This window comes from Rattus norvegicus, chromosome 4 (assembly GCF_021556685.1).
Source record: "Rattus norvegicus strain SHRSP/BbbUtx chromosome 4, alternate assembly SHRSP_T2T, whole genome shotgun sequence".
NCBI classification, from domain to species: domain Eukaryota; kingdom Metazoa; phylum Chordata; class Mammalia; order Rodentia; family Muridae; genus Rattus; species Rattus norvegicus.
In genome coordinates, this window is record NC_141537.1 from 124,834,133 (window position 1) to 124,854,034 (window position 19,902).

Here is a 19,902-nt window from a genome sequence, read left to right on the forward strand (position 1 = left end):
GTCCACAAAAAATACAAGTGAAACATTTCTACACGGGGGCAGCGAGCGGAAAGTTGTGAAAACTCAAATGTGTAATGTCACATTCGAGCCGCACAGCTTTACTACAGTCTTGGTTCTGAACATGCAGCATGTGGACTTTGGTGAGCTTTTGTTCTGTTTTGTCTTGACTGAAACAGGGTCTCACTGTATAGACCAAGCTCGTGTTCAACTCACAGAAACCCACCTGCCTCTACTCCCTGAGGATGGGATTAAAAGCATGGGCAACCACATCGGGCTCAGATCTCAGACCACCACGTGTTATAAATGCAGCTTTTTTACTTTACGTACAAAGGTTCCTGCTTTTAAAAGTATCATAATCGTTTAATTAAGAAGAACAAGGACGGGCTGGAGAGATGGCTCAGTGGTTAAGAGCACTGACTGCTCTTCCAGAGGTCCTGAGTTCAAATCCCAGCAACCACACGGTGATTCACAACCATCTTTAATAGTATCTGATGCCCTCTTCTGGTGAATCTGAAGACAGCTACAGTGTACTTATATATAGTAAATAAATAAATCTTAAAAAAAAAAAAAAGAACAAGGACTTTCCATATTTTCCTGCCACTCCTCAGCACATACCAAATTATCTTTGAGGTTATAGTGTTATTAATTTTTATTTTAAAAACTGTTCCAAGAGGGTACCAGCATCTGTGCAGTAGAGGCAGGAAGAACAGAGATATAAGACATCCTCAGCCAGAGTGAATTTGCAGCCAGCCTGAGCTATAAAACCCAGCCTCAATCTCTCCCTCGCCACGAAACACTGTTGTTGCACAGGAAATCGGTTTGTAAGTTTTGGCTTGGGAATTCAAAAACATCCTGAGATGCATTTCTCCCATCTTGCACTATGTATTTATGAAAAGCAGCATTCTCAGCACGGAGACCTCAAAAATCAAAGTATTCATCAGCTCTGAAAAGTACAGCGGACAGTCTGTGTCCCACAGATCAAAGACCCAGCTGGGATTTAACGCTTTCTGTGAGCAAGCACACCCATTTTGTTGGTATGCAAATTTGCTTTCATCGATAATAAATAGTAAAATTATATGGAAACCAAAGCATTGTTTTAAAATAAATGCATGATTTACTCTAAGAATCTGACTTGATGCCTGCTTTAGGTTCTTATACACCGAGGCCACAGGAAAACTGCAGGGGAAGAAAGGGCTGCTGGAGGAGAACATTTAAGGACCTGTCCTAGTCTACTTTCATTTACAAAAATAGAACACCTCTAAGACAGAGTGTGACATCCCAAAGACTTGGTCATTAGCCTGTGGCACCATTGAGAGTGGAGGAACGTCATTGCATGGGATACTGGAAAGCAATAGGGTCAAACGACCATGAAACTTCTGAACCCATAAGCCAAAGGAAACCTTTCTTCTTTCAAAGCTGATTGCCTCCGGTATTTATTCATAGTAGAATGCTAAGGTACCAAGAGGATGATGTGCAAGATTAGGTTGCCACAGCTAGTGAAGACCTCATGCCAAGATGCATTATCAGGAAGCTCATACAGTACTTGACTGGCAAGTGCAAAGTTCTTGGTTCGAATCCCAGAACCACAGAAAATCAGATGTGATAAAACATGCTTATAATTCCACCACCCTGGAGGCAAGAGGCAAAAGGCAAAAGGAAGGAGAGCTAAAGTTGAAGGTCATCCTCAGCTACACAGAGTTAGGTAGAAGTCAGCCTGGGCTACGAATGAGCCTAATTGACAACAAACAACCTGCTTGGTTATAACTGTGGTGAGAATGCAGAATGTAGGGTTCGACTATGCTCCGCCCAGGAAAGGGAATGGCACTACTAAGAGGCGTGGCCTTTTGGAGTAGGTGTGGCCTTCATGGAGGAAGTATGTCACGGTGGGGGCGGGCTTTGAGACCTTCCTCTTCCTGGAAGTCAGTCCTCTCCTGGCTGTAGTTTCGTCAAGATGAACAATCAGCTCCTTCTCCAGCACGGTGTTTGCCTGGACACAGCATGCTTCCTGTCATGATGATAATGAACTGAACCTCTGAACCAGTAAGCCAGCCCCAGTTGGTCATGGTGTCTCTTCTCAGTCATGGAAACCCTAACTAAGACACAAGCAGGCAAATGGCTGACCTGCCCAGGTATAAATTGAACAAAACAATGATAACTAGGCTAATCCAGCAAGAACACCTTTGGTCCTTAGGTCTGAATTAGCTCTTAAAGGGGCCATCACTTCTGTGCACACAGTGTGAGACTCTGACGACAGAGTTTCAGGCAGGCAAACCACATGGAGATCACAGCAGGCAGATGGCCCATGCAAAGTGCAAAGAGCGGCCAACAGCCGGGAAAGGTACTGCGGGAGCAAGTCAGAGCCACGCAGCACACTCTGCCCCCTACGGGTCATGTCACCCCAGGGAAGTTACCACAGCTTCCTTGTCTGCACAATGGGCATTACCCAACCTGCTCGTGGCCTAGCACCCACAGGCTCCCACACAACATCTGTTAAGGTGCAGAACTAGTGCTGAGTAACACCAGGGATCTAGAAGAGATACAACCCTCCTCAGACAGTGAAGTCCTCAAAGCTTACAAGGGTCGAGTTCACTCACAGAAGAGACTTGGACCAAAACAGACAACAAAGGTCAGTGTGTCTGGCTGAGGAAAGCCAGTCAGAAAGCACATCACTCAGCTGCTTCTTAAACATTCATTTGTGTGTACGACTGTGGGCCTAGTGTGCCATGGTGGCCAGAAAAAGGGTGTTAGACTCTCTGGATTTGGACTTAGAGATGGTCGTGGGCTGCTTTGTGAGTACTGATAATCAAATCTAGGTCTTCTGCAAGAGCAGCCAGGGCTGTTAACCACTAAGCCATCTCTCCAGTCCCACTCATCTGTGCCTAGGTTCGAGAGAACCTAAAATACGTTTACATAGAAGTTCTGCAAAGTGGAAACCCCAAATTCCATCAGCTGAAGGCTGGAGAAACAGCTCTTTGTCTGCACAGTGGAACGCTGCTGATACTAAAAAGGACAAACTGGAAGCACCAGGCTTAGTGGGAGTGAAAGGTGGCAGTCAGAAGACTGTGGCTGTGCCGTATAACCACACTTCCAGGAAAAGTCCAGAGCAAGAAATGCAGACAGAAAACTGGCCGTGGGAGGGGGCGCCGGGGCTGGGTAACAGTCAGCTGGCTGTAAGCATCCACAGGTTTGGGTTTCCTCCTGCACTGGTGAGAAGGCTCTAAAATTAGACAGTGACATTGGTGACGGCACTAGCTTAGTGCATTAAGCCAAAATCCACTCTTCAAAAAGGTGAATCAAGTCTGGAGAGATGGCTGGGTGGTTAGAGGACTTGCTGCTCTTGCAGGGAACCAAGTTTTGTTCCTATTCCCCACATGGAGGCTCATGACTGTCACTCCAGTTCCAGTGATCAGAAGTCCGGTTCTGGACTCTGTGAGTACTCCACACATGTGGTGCACATACATGTATGCAAACACTCATGCACATAAATAAATCTAAAAAAAATTAAAACAAGGTGAATTAATGCATAAAAGTTTCAGTAGAAAAAAAATCTTTACCTTCAAGCAGAGAGACAGCACAGGGGTTAGAAAACTATTAATTCCTAGAGAAAGTATGGCCCTTTTTGCTTTTTTTTTTGAGATTTATTTATTTATTATATATACAATGTAGCCTGCATGTACATCATGCAGGTCAGAAGAGGGCACCAGATATCATTACAGATGGTTATGAGCTACCATGTGGTTGCTGGGAATTGAACTCAGGACCTCTGGAAGAGCAGACAGGACTCTTAACCACTGAGCCATCGCTCCAGCCCCCTTCTTGCTTTTATAAATAAAGTTTTATATTAGGACTCATCCACTCATTGCTGCATCACCTGCGGCTTCTTGGAGCAATAAGGTCCCAGGTAAAAAGATGTGACAAAGACATACACTCAGAGAAGCTTGGCCACATTCACTATGCAGCCCACAGCAGAACAAGATGGACTATTTCTGATCCAGAGCAGGGCTCCCAGAGCCAGGTTACAGCTCAGATTCTGCCTCTGCCCCACCCTTCCCCAGTGTACACCCATGGCTGGTAAACCCACAATCCTCACTACTCGCCTCGGTACCATGTCTTCCACAACAGAGTTGTCACCCTGCACCCTGCACACCCACCTCGGCTGTCCCCAGGGTCTTCTTCCCAGCTCTACTGTCCTCCATGCTTTATAAACAGTAATGACCTGAAGATGTTTGGGACTGGAGGTGATTCTGATTTTGTAGTTTTCAGATCTGGGGATATTTATAGACTCTTCCAACTGTTTCAAGAAGCCTAAGACTGAACATGTTTCAGATTCTGGATTTTCCGACCTGGGCTGTTTATTCCATGCACATGCCTTGTTTATTCACGGGATGCACTCCCACAGCCCAAGTTCTGGGGCATGTATCAGACAACCATGCACTGAAGGCTTAGTTAACAGCCGTGGTATTGAGCTCCTGGGAAGTGGTATACTTCTGAGCAATTAGGGCCTAGTAGAAGTTATATCAACAGGGACAATGACTTGAAGAGGATTATCCGGAGCCCACTCCTCCCACCTCTTGGTTTCCTGGCTGCTATAAGGTGAGCAGTTTCCAGTACTAAGGTGCCCACCATGATGCTTTGCCAAGCATGGGCCCAGAGACACAGGCTGGAACTTCTAAAAATACACATCAAAATAAGAATGTCCTGTTCTCAACTTGTTTGTCCCAGGTGTTTTGACACAACTATAACAAGCTGAACCACAAACTCCTCTTGCTCCTTCCAAGAAGTCAGTCTCCAGACATTCTGCCGACCACCAGACAAGGCCACACACAAGAATTCTATCCCAGAACCAGTCACTATCCATGTAAGTCAAGAAGTGACACCCAATACACTGAGGCAGCGGCCTACAGGTGCCCTCATCTATACACCTGTTTAGAGGTCTGGAGTGCTTAGGAAATCAAAAACAGCCTAGAAACAGAGCCGGGAGAAAGGTTCCTGTTGCCCAGTATGGTCATTACCTCTGTGGGCAGCGCTTCCTCTTCTACCACTGCCCAGACGTCAGCTCCTGAGACAGTGATGCCAAGAAGAAGTTAACTTTGCATGGGAACTATACCTACTCCCAGAGGCAGCTAAGACCTGTACACACAGGCCGGCTATCAGGCCTATGAACATGAGGCGGGATGAGGCCTGATGGCACCAGGGGACACAGCCACCTCAGAGATGGCTTCTACCCCCTCCACTGCTCTCCTGGCAGTGGCTTTCCCTTTCTGACTGGAAGAGCAGCTAATCAAGAGAAGGCACAGCAATCAAGGCTATGGCCAAGATGGGAGCCTGCCAAAGGGCAGAGAATGGGTGCAGTCACCTTCTGAGTCCAGAGCCTGGATCTTCAGCTCCAGCGGAGAGTCCTCAAGATAGAGCTCACGGGTGGTAGAGACAATCTGAATGCCGTGGATGAGATCAACAATGGCGTCGCAGCGCAGCACCTGGCCTGTAGCTGCAGGGACAAAGAAGAACAGTACTGAGAGTGGTGCCCAGCCACCATCCCAACTTCAGTGGTGTTGACTACGGTAACCAAGAACCCAACACCATGACAGGAACCCAATTCACCCCAGGGGCAAGCAGCATATTCTGGTAGCTAACATAGCCACCCAGACAGGAGGATTCTGGCTTTCGCATGTCTCTCTGTGAACCAACATTCAAAGCTTTGTGGGAAGAAATTCCTCCAGGAAAACAACGCTGTGCTCAGGCTGTGACCCCACGTGAAGGGAATCGGGAAGCACAATGGCTGACTGTGCCTCTGCCTGCGGGCAGGTCGGGACTCACACTGCTGCTTGCTCCTTGTATTTGTTCTTTTGGCGTTTCTTTGGCTTTCCTGACAATTTTTATTTACTTATTATTGTGTGGGTGACAGGCAGAGGGGCTGCACAGCACAGCACACACGTGGACACAGGGGGACGACTCTGTGGAGCCAGTTCTCTCCTTCCTCCTTTACTTGAGTTCTGGGGATGGAACTCAAGTCTCCTGGTTTGTGCAGTCATTTGACCTCCCTGCTTTACTTCTATCAACCTTCTGTGAGACTACGCATTATATCACCAGAGGGATGCATGGATATATGCACAAGCTTTTTACTTCCTCGTAAATAAGACAGATAAAAGCATCACCGGGAGAACCCTCTAGAATGAGGACAACCGTGTATAACACTAGTTATTCTGACCATTCTCCAGGCACCAGACAGAAACACTTCTTCTATCTGTATTAGCCCACGTATCAAGAGCCTTAAAAATTCTTTTTTTTTTTTTCCTTTTTCTTTTTTTCGGAGCTGGGGACCAAACCCAGGGCCTTGCGCTTCCTAGGCAAGCGCTCTACCACTGAGCTAAATCCCCAACCCTTAAAAATTCTTATGTTGTTGTGCTCAATGGTACACACCCATAGTCTCAGCTATACCGTCAGGGGGCTGAGGCAGGAGGACTGCTTGGGTCTAGTAGTTCAGGGGCAGACTGAACCCACCTCAAAACAAAATGCATGGTCTGGATAGAGGTCTGAGCGATTTGTAGCACAGCATATTCTTCCTAAGGACACAACCATGTCCCCAACCACCTGCAACTCCAGTTCCAGGAGGATCTGAAGATTCTCACATCCATGAGCACTGACATGCATACACCCACACAAACACACATCCTACACATAATCAAAATATAATTTAAAAAGCAATAAAATCTATATGCTATGACCCAGCAAAACTGGGAACCTATGCTAGGTAGGAAATAAGCCCAAGCCATTCTGTGCATAAAACTAGTGTTCCTAACACTGAACTAAAACTGAACGCTCTGAATGTTTAACACAAAGGAACATCTGTGTGATAGCCTTCTGTTAAAACCAGTACTCAGCAGACTAGACACACATCTTTGATCCCAGCACTTGGGAAGCAGAGACAGATGTATCTCTGTGAGTTCAAAGCCAGCCTGGTCTACTGGCCTACACAGTAGGCCTATTACAGGTCTACAGTAAGACTCCCATCTCAAAAAAAGGCACAGTGTTCAACATTTAAAATGTAGGGTTGACGCAAGGCCCTGGGTTCGGTCCCCAGCTCCGAAAAAAAGAACAACAACAACAAAAAAAAAAAAAAAAATGTAGGGTTGAAGAGATGATTTCGGTATGGGCTATCTCACAACTACCTACCTGTAAGTCCAGCTCCAGGGATCGAACGCCTACTTCTGACCTCCATGGCATGCACACAGAACATACATGTACACACAAATAAGATAAAGTATTTTTAAAGTAATAATTCCTAGCAGAGGCTGAACATGCAGCTCAGTGAGCCAGGACTTCCTTACACACACAAGGCCCTGGGTTCAACCTCTACACTGCTGAAAAAATCCTAATACTAACCACAGTAAAATGGAAATCATCACACCACAGTGCAGGGAGCATAACAGAAGGTCACATGCTTTCTAGGTTCTGTAACTGTGGAGTTACAACCACACACTCCAGCAACCACACCTCAGGAGAAATCCTCTGTACTAAGTATTCATATCGCATCACCACTCATCATACCACACAGTCTGACGATCTGCAGAGCACGGCAACTCACGAAGCACTGTGTGTTGTCTAAGATGGTTTAGGAGTACAGGAGACAGTTCTAAGACAGCATTGCACCAGACCACTTGAGGGACTGGTCCCAGGAGCATAGCATCCCAGGGGACCCTGGAACCAATCTACCATGGATCCTGAGGAAAACTGTACTCCACATCTACAATATAATGGATCAAATATGGGGAAAAAAGACATGGTTTCCTATACTAGGTTAATATTTTTCATTTTGATTTGACACCAGTTAAGAGCACGCAAGGTAACAAATATTAATTTATGAGTTTAGGTCAGTCTCAGTGAGGAAAGACCAGAAAGATGCTTTCTAGACCCCAGGTCTCAAGGGGGTCCCTGTCTCACAACCCAACCAAGATTTCCCATAAAACACTTACTGATGTCTTCTGCAAAGATGATGCTGGTCAGGCGGGCTGGCTGGGTCAGGCGGGCCTGCACCACTGCCTTCTGGGAGCACTGCTGTTCACTAGAGCCCAATGGCTCTATGCTGGCTACCTCTGGCCGTGTGGATGACCTGCAGTGAAAAGAGGAAAGATCACTCCCTGGAACCACGTCTCAAGACACAGAAGCGAGAGCAGAGGCTTCTACCTGGGAATCTGTAGGACTGAAACACAGAGCAGAGGTGAGGAACCTCACACATCAACCTAAAAGAAAAACAGAGAAGGAAAGAAGCCAAGCCAAGGCCTTCCAGATCAGAGCTCTGCAACCGGAGGGCTTGAGTCACTGCACACAGCCCCCACTAAGCAAATCAAGCCAGACACTGGGCACCTGGACACAGCCTCATATTCAACAGCCACCATCCGAGATCTCTCCATGGGACTACACGAGGCCTTCTCACCTCAAGGGGCAGGCCCGAGACCCCAGAGGACCCCTGAAACCACTGCAGCCTCTACGTATACCTCCACACACACCATAGTGAATTTTAGTTTACACGTTAGGCCCAGGAAGAGATTAAGAGTGGTAACATAATAAAATACAAGTTATAACAAGACCGTAATCAAAGTTATTTAAAACCTATTAATTGAGTGGTTTATTTCTGGATTTTCTATGTATATTTTCAACCTGTGAGTTACCAATGTAACTTTTCATCAGCAGGAAAAGGGTTTATGCCTAAGGAGCAAATACTGGATCTGATCCAGAATGGCCTCTGAATGAATGCCACCAATATGACAGGGTGATGACTTGCCCTGCCCGTCACACCCTGGGACCCTGAGGTGGAGAGTAGACAGGCATGCGGTACTCTGAGATCAGTCTGCAGAGTGACCAGTGCCCAGGGTTGAACAGCCATTGAGCAGAATGCTAGCGTTCGTTCCTCGGCCTCACCTAGCCCTATCTCCAACACAGCACAGGGATACTAGAGTCTGTCACGGTTAAAAGCCAGCCATGGCGTCTCTCACTGGTAATCCCCAAAACTCAGGATCATCTGGAATTCAAGGTCCTCCTTGACTACATAGCAAGTCTGAGGGCAACCTGGGTTGCATAATATGCTGTTCAGCACAAAGCAGTGTGGTACACAGCACACCTGAAAGACATCTCCAGGCTTCCAGCCTCACACACAGGCAACATCTCCAACCACAACTGAGAACACAGTGGTGCAACACAGGTACCAACTAAGCTGCTGCAGGAAGCTGAACACTAACCCAGCCCAGCCACCAGTGAGGAGAGATGGAATCCAGGGAAAGGTATGTGTGGTTGGCTCAGGGCGTCCTCTGAGGATAGAGCACTTCAGAAGCCAAGGGGGAAGAACAAAGTTGAGGAAGAGTGTCTCAGTCTGTCACCATGCAAAAGGTGGACTTTCTTCAGTAATAGTTGAAGATATTTTCTCAAGGAGGTTATGCTTCACACACCACACACACACACACACACACACACACACACACACACACACACACACAAGAGGGGTGGGCAGTCTAGAAAATCCACACCCATCAAAGGAGACTAGGGAAACAGTATAAATGACTGCTCTATAGGACACCAGCTATAAGGACACCAGCTACAGAACATAGGTTCCAGCCTATTCGTTGGTTCTTTTGGTATCAGTGTGTGGAGACCAAGAAGCTGCTCACAAGAGGAGACGGTAAAGCTGGAGTCCCAGCAACCCCTCAAGGACACATTTCCAAAGACAACTTCTTTTCTCTAAGCCCTACCTTCTAAAGGTTCCGCTGACTCCCAGGCCTGAAGCCCATGGGCCTGGAGGGACACTGAAGGTCCAAGCCATGTGACTGTTTGCTGGATCACCTGTGACATTGAGAAGCATTCAACACACACAAGCCTCTGCCTCTGTGGAGCTCCTGCCTCACTGGGAGGTGAGCAGGAAAATGCAGAATGGAGAAAGGAGGACTCAGGGTTAGGGTAAGCATGGGCCAGAAAGGAGAAGCCTGCAACTTCCAGTAGGCTAGCTGATCGGGCAAGGTATGGCTGAGGAATTCTGTGCTCTTGAAAAAAGGCAGGACTGCCATCTGTGACAATTAGTGTCCTCAACTGAGGCAGTCACTCGGCTTCCTTCTGCTGCTAACATAAACACTGAGGTTTTGCTTTGTTTTAGTTTGGAGACAACTTTGCATTCATGGGATTCACCCTCTCGCTGAATCTCACCTGACATTTCTCTGGATTTTACTCTCTCGCACACCGTGGTAAGGGGTTTTGTGCTGGGGTCTGTGGTTTTCCTTTTTGTAGACTATTTCTGTCTATGAGCAGCTGGTGTACTGTCAACTCCTGAACTGAGTGAATGTCTGCTGCCCTTCCCTACCTGGAATCTAAGCACTATGGTCTGTCTGCCTCCTCAAGGGGTCACAGGACACTCAAGTGAGGGGTTTTCTTAACACCAGAGCCTTTACGTGTAAAGCAAATTGTAGCAACTCTATGGAGTGAACCGGAAGCCTTGGGTGCCGCACAGCTTCCAATGTGTATTCAGAACCAGTCCCAAAGTTGGTCAGGTGAGCGCTCACAGCTGCAGACACTGAGTTCAGTGTCTGTCACGTAGTCATGCCGCCTCTTCACAGGCTCCTGCCATGTCCCTTCCAAAGTCCCCTGGTGACAACAGCGTCCTTGCAACACCTCTCCCTACCAACAACCCAGTAGACAGACAGAGGAAAGACACACCTGACCATCACTCAGGAAGGGGATGTCCTTGACCTCCATCTACTTCTTCCTGTAACAGCACCTAACTCTCCTGAGTGGACCTGCCTAGGATGATGTCAATGTCTCTCCAGCTCCCACATTGAAATTCTAGCTCCCAAGACAGCAGCAGTACTGGGGAGTGATTAGGCTGTGGGCACAGAACCTCCAGAAAGGCTCAATGCCATTTAAAGAGGCCTCTCAGAGCTGCCTGGTCCCCATCCCCCCACAACCCCCCTCCCAAGGACAGGACAAGAAGCTCGTAAGTTTGCAAGTGGGAAGTGGCCTCACAACACAGCCACTCAGGCAACTTTGGTGACTTCCAGCACTGAAGGAAGACATTCTCATTATTTTAAGCCACTTCTCCAACTATGGGTTTGTAACAGCAGCAGGGAGGCTCCAGAACACGGTGCCCTGAGGACACTGACAGACACACTACTGGCCAACAAACAAAAGTCTTGTGCACCCAGGTCACAGAGATGAGCTTGGACTGTCACATGTCCCTCAAGCGGATCCAATCAGAACAGGTGTTGTGGCTTATGCCCACGCAAACTGGAATTGGGGGGTGGGGGGAAGCGTCAGGTTGCCATACCTTAAAAGTGAGGTTGCTACCCTAAAAGTGAGCCAAGAGACACCTCGGCCAAAATCTAAGAACCAAGGAGCAGATCCTAGTGACCGTGCATTCATTTCCAACTCCAACACAGAAACCTGCCTACGTTGTATTCATTTTGGTTTGCATTTCCTGTCACACTCAGCATCTCAAGGCTGGGAGGTGAATCTTCCAGGCTGAGCTCTAGACGGTTTGCAGTAATGCTTCCTACACAACCAGTACTATAATAAACACCACCACAGAAATAAATATTCATTACTATATGATGATTCTGTCCTGTGTTAAAACAGTAAACTGTGAGGTACACAGCTGTGTCCCCAATAGTCCTATTAGAACCCCAGGTGACAGATGAGGAAACCTCCACATGATGTCACCATATGCCTAGAAAACAATGGCTTCGGCACAGCTCAGACCAGGAAGCAATGGCATTATCCCACTACTTTGTAATGGGTACAACATTCAAAAGCTACGCTAAGGACTTCCCACCCTGCCTGTGCTGCCCACAGACTGCTGGGCTCCCAGAACCTGCAGAAGATGGCATCAACGACCACCTGACTAGCCCCACCTTTAAATGTACCCTTTTAAATGCATTTCTTAAAGCTGGCTGATTTTTTTTTTTTCTAACTTGTTGAAGGAAGGGCCAAGCAAGCCAGGCACCAGCTGTGGAGCCCTGTTGGACTTCACACCCAGCTACACTCTGCTGGGAGGCTCCAGGTCTCAGGCACCTCAACTTAAGTGGGTATCACCATCCCACTAGAGGAGGTTTTGGGGATAGGAAAAATAGCTCTTTAGGATTAAGTTTGGAGTAATATTTAAAGGAGTTAGAAGACAAACTAGCTTTACCGTCCTGGTCCCTACAGGGCATCAGCAGGGACACCTCCTGGTCCTGCAGTTTCTAACCACCAGAGCAGCTGCTCCAGTGCTTTCTCAGGACCTTCCCCACAGCTGTGGTTTGGTTCGTAAATGTCTCCAGAAGGTCTTATCCTGAACACCTAATCACTGAAAGATAGAAGAACCCTGAAGAAGTTACCCTAGTTCTATGGAAGTCAGGGCATTAGTGCATACCATTGAAGGAGACACTGGGGCCCCAGTCCCTTTATCACTCCCTGCTTTTGGCTTCCTGGCCACCATGAGGTAGGCTGACCTTGGCCTACCACCCACTCCCACCATGATGTCCTGCCCCACCACAGGCTCAAACCACTGGTTTCCCCATTACGTTCCTTATCTTAGTCATTTTCTGATAGCATTGGAGACCCACCACATCAACCTTGGGGACCTCCCCACCACTTGACTTAGCACAGTCACATCCAACACCGCTTGTGTCTTTTTGTTCTTTATTCTCTGTGTTTATCTTGACTGCTTGCATGTCTGCGCCACCTGTGTGCCTGATGCTTACAAAGGCCAGAAAGAGCATGCTCCCCACCCCACCATGAACTGTGAACCACCATGATGGGTGCCTAGAATTAATACCCAGTCCTCTTAAATGCTGAACCATCTTCCAATTTTCTTTTAATTTTTTTTTCCTTAAGTTATTTCTCCTTTACTGGAAAGGTAATATAAAAGGAAACCCTACATACCAGGGTAAACAGACACTCTGTTGGGCTTGCCAGAAAACCAGATGCAAAAATATTCTGAACCTGGGGTCAGTGCTTCCCACAGAAGCTCTCAGAAGCAGCCAATCACTTAAAAAGGAGGAGGCTATGAAGGGGACAGTCACTTAGGAAGTAAAACTTTTGGTTAATATTTTTAAAAAGAAAGAGAAGAAAGTAGGAGGGCAGTTGTCAGGGGTAGTGTAGGGGGAAGTGGGGAACTAGTGTTTAACGGCTAAGGGGTTTCAGTTTTACAAGGCAGAGTTCTGAGATGGATGTCAGGGTTCTCTGATGCACTGAACTAAGCAAACGGTTAGGAGGCAACGTTCTGGGCTATGTATTTTTTGTTTTAAAATAAAAGAAAGGCTGACGAGACAGCTCAGCAGTTAAGAGCATTTACTACTCTGGCAGAGGACCCAGTTCAGTTCTGAGCACCCACATGGTGGCTCACAACTGCCCTTAGGTCTAGTTCCAAGGGATTTGACACCCTTTTCTGACCTCCACAGTCACTAGGCACATACACGCAGGTAAGCACTCATATGTATACCTAAGAGGAAATAAATTGTAAATAAATAAAAAACTGTTATCCACATACTGATTCAAGAAAACCTTTAAGCAGTTCTAAACAGTCAAGAGTGAATTCCAAGACGCCAGGAATATGTTTTTGTAGAACAGTGCTTCCCCAGAATTGTCAGGTCCTGGGTTTTCTTCCACAACCACTAAATAAATAATAAGGGAGAGCGAGCTTGCAAGGGTGACACTTTCTCCTTACCAGGGCTACATGAGACCCACTAGCATACAGAATGTCCCAACTCTCTGGGTGCCACTGCCTTTAAGAGAGCTGTCCCCTTTTCAGAAAATAGGTCAGGACCTGGGCAGGAGTAAGAGGAACAGAGACGCAGGGAGGTCAGGCCATAAAATGGGGTGGGAGGGGATCAAGGGGCAAGGGAGAGGGGGAAGAGAGAAGAAAGGGGTAAAGAAGAAGCTGGATAGAAGGCTGGGCTGGGGGTCAACCCAGTCCACCCTCCACACATCTGCAGGGCCCATCTCTCATGAGTCTATGGGTGGAAGCCACCTCAGGGTCAGGCAGAATAGGGGAACCCCACAAAGGAAGTGGAAGAAAACCACCCAGGGCTCCGGGTCGGCTTAAATCAACAGACACCTTCCAGAACCTTCCTCACACTGGTCTAGTAAGGTGAACGAGTAGGGACACCTCTTGCATCCCACCCCTCAGGAACCTCTGCAGCAGGCAGGCAGCTCTGGAGGAAGAGCAGGCAGTTTTCTCAGAAAGGCAAGGCTCAATGCCTGACCTGCTAACCCTTTTCCTGTCCCCTAACCAAAGCCCACAAGGTCTCACGTGACCTCTGCCTGCTGAGCTCTCCACGCTCACCTACTGATACCCTTCTGAGAACCAGTTTTGCTTTTGTTTTTTTAATCAAAGGAGCTCAGCCAGACAAGGGTCCATATTCCTGAACATCCCCCACCCTTCCCTTTTTGTCAATTAACCAGATTATGAGGTCAGCTCCCACCAATGAGATGGCACAGTCACCATCTACTTTAGGGATAAGAGACAGGGCTATTTTTGGTGACTGTTACCTGGTTTCATTTGGGTTCTGGCATTTTGCAAAAGAAAAAATTGCTCTGCTGAATTGCTTTCACTTTCTTAATGTGTTTCCCCAACACCCTAACCTCACCAAATGCTCCTCTTCCTCCAACATGCCCAGTCCTAGGCTGCAGCCTTAGGCTTGCCATTCTCTCCATTTGAACCTACTCAAGGCTCAGCTGGACTCCAGGGAGATGTATCCAGAGTACATGTCTGGGATTGCCGTCCATTTCCTCCACAAGCCATGTGCAAATGCTCCCAGAGAGCAGCCCTGAATCCCAAGGCATCACCCACTCCAGTTACTCCTTCTGGAGCACAGTATAGTACATAGTGACATCATCATTAAGTGTCCACCGTTTGTTAAGTGACTCTCAGACCCAGAAAGAGCTCTGCCAGGTCTGAGAATCCTTATTGCTAGCAGTTTGGGGGATAGAGGCAGGAGGTACAGCTCTCTTCTGTCACTCTCAGCAGCCTGAGGAGTTCCCCTAGACTTTTAGGGACCGACTTAGCAAAAACAGAGATTCATGGCTTCAATACATAAAAGAACTTCAGGACCAGCCAGTCTATGAAGAGGAGTTGGGGCTTATCTTAGGATTTCTATTGCCAACTTGGGGAGGAAAAAGTTTATTTCAGCTTACAGTTCTAAGGTCACAGCCCATCACTGACAGAAGTCAGGGCAGGAACTTGGAGGCAGGAGCTGATCAGAGGCCATGGAGGAGTGCTGCTTACTGACTTGTTCCTCATGGCTTGCTTAGCCTGCTTTTTTATCGCAGGATCAGTTCACGGGCTCCGCAGCCAACAGTGAACTGGGCCCTCCCACATCAAACATCAATTAAGAAAATGCACCACTAGCTTCCTCACAATCTGGTGGGGGTATTTTCTTACTTGAGGTTCCTTCTTTCGAAACGACTCTAGTCTGTGTCAAGTTGCCATAAAAATTAGTCAGCACGGGGTTTATTACAGATTTTTTTTTAATCTCTAAAAAATTTTCTTCTCTAATTTATTCTATATGGGAATGGGTGTTTTGCCTGCCTATGTATATGTGTAACCCATGTGCATAGTTACAGTGCCCTCACAGGCCAGAAGGCGGCACCAGATCCACTAGAACTGGAGTTACACACAGTTCTGAGCCTCCGCATAGGTGCTAGGAGTTAAACCCAGGTTCTCTGGAAGAGTAAGTTCTCTTAACCAAAGGGCCATCTCTTCGCACCCAGATACTGTAATACTGGCTGCAGCACAAGGGTGAAGTGAGAAATGCCTAGAGAAACAAGATATACACATGAGCACAGTGTCATACATAAGGCATGATGGACACAAGTGTGTGTGCCAACTCATCAAGGGACAGTGACTTTTCTTTGTCTTTACAGTAATCACAAAGGGGTTGGAGAAATGGCTCAGAGAAAAAGAACACCTGCTCTTGCAGATGATGTGGGCTTGGTTTCCAGCACCCAGGAGGCTGCTTATCGCTTACAACCATCTGTAACCCCAGTTCCAGGGGATCCGACACTGTATCTGGCCTCCCCAGATACCGTAAGGCACACACACATAAAATAAATAAACTTAAAAAAAGAAGAAAGTAAACAATCGTGTGCGTGTGTGTGTGTGTGTGCATGCGTATGTGTGCATGCATATATGTGTTCATATGTGTCCCGTTTTAGTGGGTCTTGATGCCACCATTTTCAAATGGTTCCTATGGAATTTAAACAAGGCCAGAGAAGATTCCTGAGGGCCACACAACAGAATTACAGTTGATAAGGTAAATGTCTAGCTCCAGGAAACACAAGATGATAGGATGTCTTTACTGAAAAAAAGTTAACAGTTTTGGTTGAGATTTGACGGTGGGGGTGGGTGGGAATGAGGTCCTACCCAAAGTCATTTACATTCAGGCTTTACGTCTAGTTAATCAGACAGATAGTAACATATATTCAGGCTGTCAGCTTGGTTCATTGGATAGATAGACAGGGACAGAGAGAGAGGAGAGAGGAGAGAGGAGAGAGGAGAGAGAGAGAGAGAGAGAGAGAGAGAGAGAGAGAGAGAGAGAGACATGTTAAGTCTAAGTCAACTGTAGTGAATTCTTACTCTCAGTCAAGCAGAAGCTTCAAACAGACTCTACCAAGTGCTCTCTTCCCTTCCCACTTCCCTACAACTTTCCTCATCTTTCTGTCCTAACTCACTTATCCCTTAGCTAAGAAGATTCAGGACCAAACCAGGCAAATGTGTCAGGCAGGTTCGTCTGCTACCTCAGAGAGCTGGGATGTTATAACCACAGTCATGCACACGCATGGATGCACAAGGTTTGCCTTAAGTGTAGACCAAAGTCAGAGAGTCTCTAGACTTTACCTGGGCCTCATCCTCACTCCTCTCCCCGGCCTTACCTACCCCACCTCCCAACAGAGCACCTTCTTTTTTTTTTTTTTTAAGATTTATTCATTGTATATGAGTACACTGTAGCTGTCTCCAGACACACCAGAAGAGGGCATCAGATCTCATCACAGATGGCTGTGAGCCACCATGTGGTTGCTGGGATTCGAACTCGGGACCTCTGGAAGAGCAGTCGGTGCTCTTAACCACTGAGCCATCTCTCCAGCCCCCAGAGCACCTTCTTAATGAACCACAGAACTGAAAGGAGACCACAATGCGCCTGAGTTTGGGGCAAACTTGAAAGTCAAGGGTAGGGTTTCTTTTTTCTTCCTCTCGATTTATGTTTTTTGTGGGCGTCATTTGTATAGACAAGGATACCTTTTAAAGGAACCAATAAAACAACTTTCCACACAAATTAGCTTAGGCTAAATCACAGCTTGTTCTGTAGCAAGGCCGTCCGGGTTTGACTGGAAAGACGAAGGAGCCTGGGAATTTATTAAGGCTGTGGCCACAGCCACACTGGACGTGCTGGAAGGCCTGACTTCTGCTTCAGCAGCAGCATCGCCACCCTGTGTGAATGAGCGGTCACCTCTTCCCTCTCTGCAGTCCCTCAAACGCAGCAACATGGACTGGATGACCTTCCCGTTACCGGATGCTACTAGGATGTAACCTTGAAGCTACAGGCTCAGGCAGGCGGTAACTTCAGAGGACCTGGAGCTCAGCAACAACCCCAGGGCCTGGCAGGGGTTAAATTGTCTTTGTTTTTCATCTCGGAGATGTGAAGTTCTCCTGTATAAAGAGGCTCTCTCCTCCCACGCAAAGATGACCACAGGTATGAGTCTTAGCTACCTGCCAACTCCCAACACCTCCAGGATCCTCAAAACGAAAGCAATGAGTACTTAATGAGTACATAATGAGCAATGTTATCCAGAGTAACATTTCTGAACTGTGCTTGACTGACAGACCATCTTCCTGGGAAGAAAGGGGGAAACTGCAACCAAAGAACACCTTCAAAGAAGACACTTTTCAACCACACCTTAGGATGAAAGCCACCAGACACGAAATCCAGAAGGTACTAAGCATGCCTCTGGTGTATCTGAGCTTTCCAATGCCTTTCCCAGTCCTCCTACTGAGACTATAAAAGCCTGCCAAGACCCATCAGCAACTCTCAGGAAAGTGCGGTTAGAGGGGAAGCAAAGAAAGAAAAGGTTGTTATTTTAGAAAGAAACACACGACTACCGAACTTCACAGGGAGCAGTACACCCATGCACGCCAGGACATTCGCTTGGCGCCAGCTGTTTGAAATAGTCAGCTTCCTCTCTCTTGCCCATCTATCAAGCTGACAATTTCAACAATAGAGTGAGCATGTGTCCCTCCAGAGTATTAACAGCTGATCTCCCGACTCAAAACAAGACCCCAGAGAGGAAAAACAGCTCCCCGTGGGTAAAGCATTCACTCCAAACTGCAAACTGGAAAGACTCTGCCTCTTCATACTTCAGAAGCCAACCTAGAGACACTGGTCTCGTACTCCAGACTGACCTCAAAGAGGTGATCCTCCTGCCTCAGCCTCCCCAGTGAAGTAATTACAAGGATACAATGCCACCCTTATGAGGCAGACTTTTAAAACACGTAAGTTTGAGAAGTACATTTAACAGAATATGGGTCTGAGCGCTGGGCATCACAAATCATTAACAAACACACACACCTAGCAAGTTGAGCCTTAACTTAGGCTCCCAACTTTCCTAACGCTGCAACCCTTTACTACAATTCCTCATGTTGTTGAACTATATTAAAACCATGAAATTATTCTGTCGCTACTTCATCACTGTAATGTTGCTACTGTTATGAATCGCAATGTAAATATCTGCTTCCCCAAACTGGGTCTTAACCCACAGGTTGAGGATCAATGACCTAAACACATTCTCAAGGAAGCTAGCAGCAAAGTGTAGCCTGAGAGAAGGGTGGAACTATTTAGCACTAGTGAGGTTAGGGTGTGGGTCAAGGGTGTGACCTGGTCACACCCTACTCAGCCAGCACCACCAACTAGAAGCTCTCCCGTCTGCCTTGCCAAAGGCTGGACCACAGCACCTTGCTGGAGTCCAGGTAATCAAAGCAGACCCCACTCCACCAGCATCTCATTCCTTCACCTCCCAACTTCTGAGCTGGAAAATGGTCCTTTCATCCAAGACTTAATGATCCTCCCAAAGTGGCTGAACGGGTGTGGTGTGTCTCCCACAGACTCCTTGCCCAAGTCTCTACAGAAACTCTTCTCACACCAGTCAGGCGCCAGGGGTGAATCCCCCCTTTCCCACAGATTCCAGAGCCTTGACTGCTCAAGCTGGAGCTCCTCTGGGCCCTGTCAGCAGGGGACCGAGGCCACGTGCGGCGCTGCCCTCCATAGCCCGCGATCAGAGCCTCCTCTTCCCGCGCAGCCCAGACACGAGTGGCCCGGGCGCCATGCGTAGACAGCGAGCACGCGCAGCGGGGTCACGCGGGGCCGGCTGGAGCGAGCACGCCGCGCACCTGCGGCCCAAGCCCCTTCCCGCGCACCTGCCGCCTCCCGCAGGGCCCGCGCGCCTCACCAGCGGTAGCAGCCCTCAGAAGCTTCCAGAGTGAAGTTCACGCGCGTGGCTCGCGTAAAGGGCAGCAGCACCTTGGGAATGTTAAGCTTGGCGGCCACGGCGGGGCCCACTGCCTGCAGCAACAGCAGCGCCCAGAGCCCCGGCTGTATCAGCGAGGCCCGCGCCATCCTCCCGGCCTTGCTAGCGCCGGGGCGCGCGCTCCCGCGCCCTCCACTGGTGCGCTCTGGGTAGCAGGTGGCCGCGTGGGGCGGGGCGAGCGCAGTGGGGGCGGGGCAGGCGGGAAAGCGGAGAGTACTGGCCCAGTACTGAACCCCTAGAGCGCGCCGAGTCGGGCGAGCATTTTCAGCCCCGGAGCCGGTAGCGCTTGGCCTGAGGCCTCCGCCGCGCGCCCGTCGCTTGTCGCTGGGCGATAATGACAGCCTTCCAGCCGGTTAGCTCTTGTCT

At 48.1% G+C, this 19,902-nt stretch overlaps 1 protein-coding gene across 1 annotated transcript in view; it reads right to left on the reverse strand.

Annotated features, from left to right (window-relative positions):
- Nup210 (nucleoporin 210) overlaps positions 1 to 19,654 on the reverse strand; it is a 97,942-nt gene extending 78,288 nt beyond the window's left edge. The window contains 3 exon segments of the mRNA NM_053322.3: positions 5,357 to 5,488; positions 7,974 to 8,110; positions 19,459 to 19,654. Coding sequence (NP_445774.1) covers positions 5,357 to 5,488; positions 7,974 to 8,110; positions 19,459 to 19,625 — 436 coding nt within the window. The 5' untranslated portion in view covers positions 19,626 to 19,654.
- Between the last annotated feature and the right edge of the window lie 248 nt (positions 19,655 to 19,902).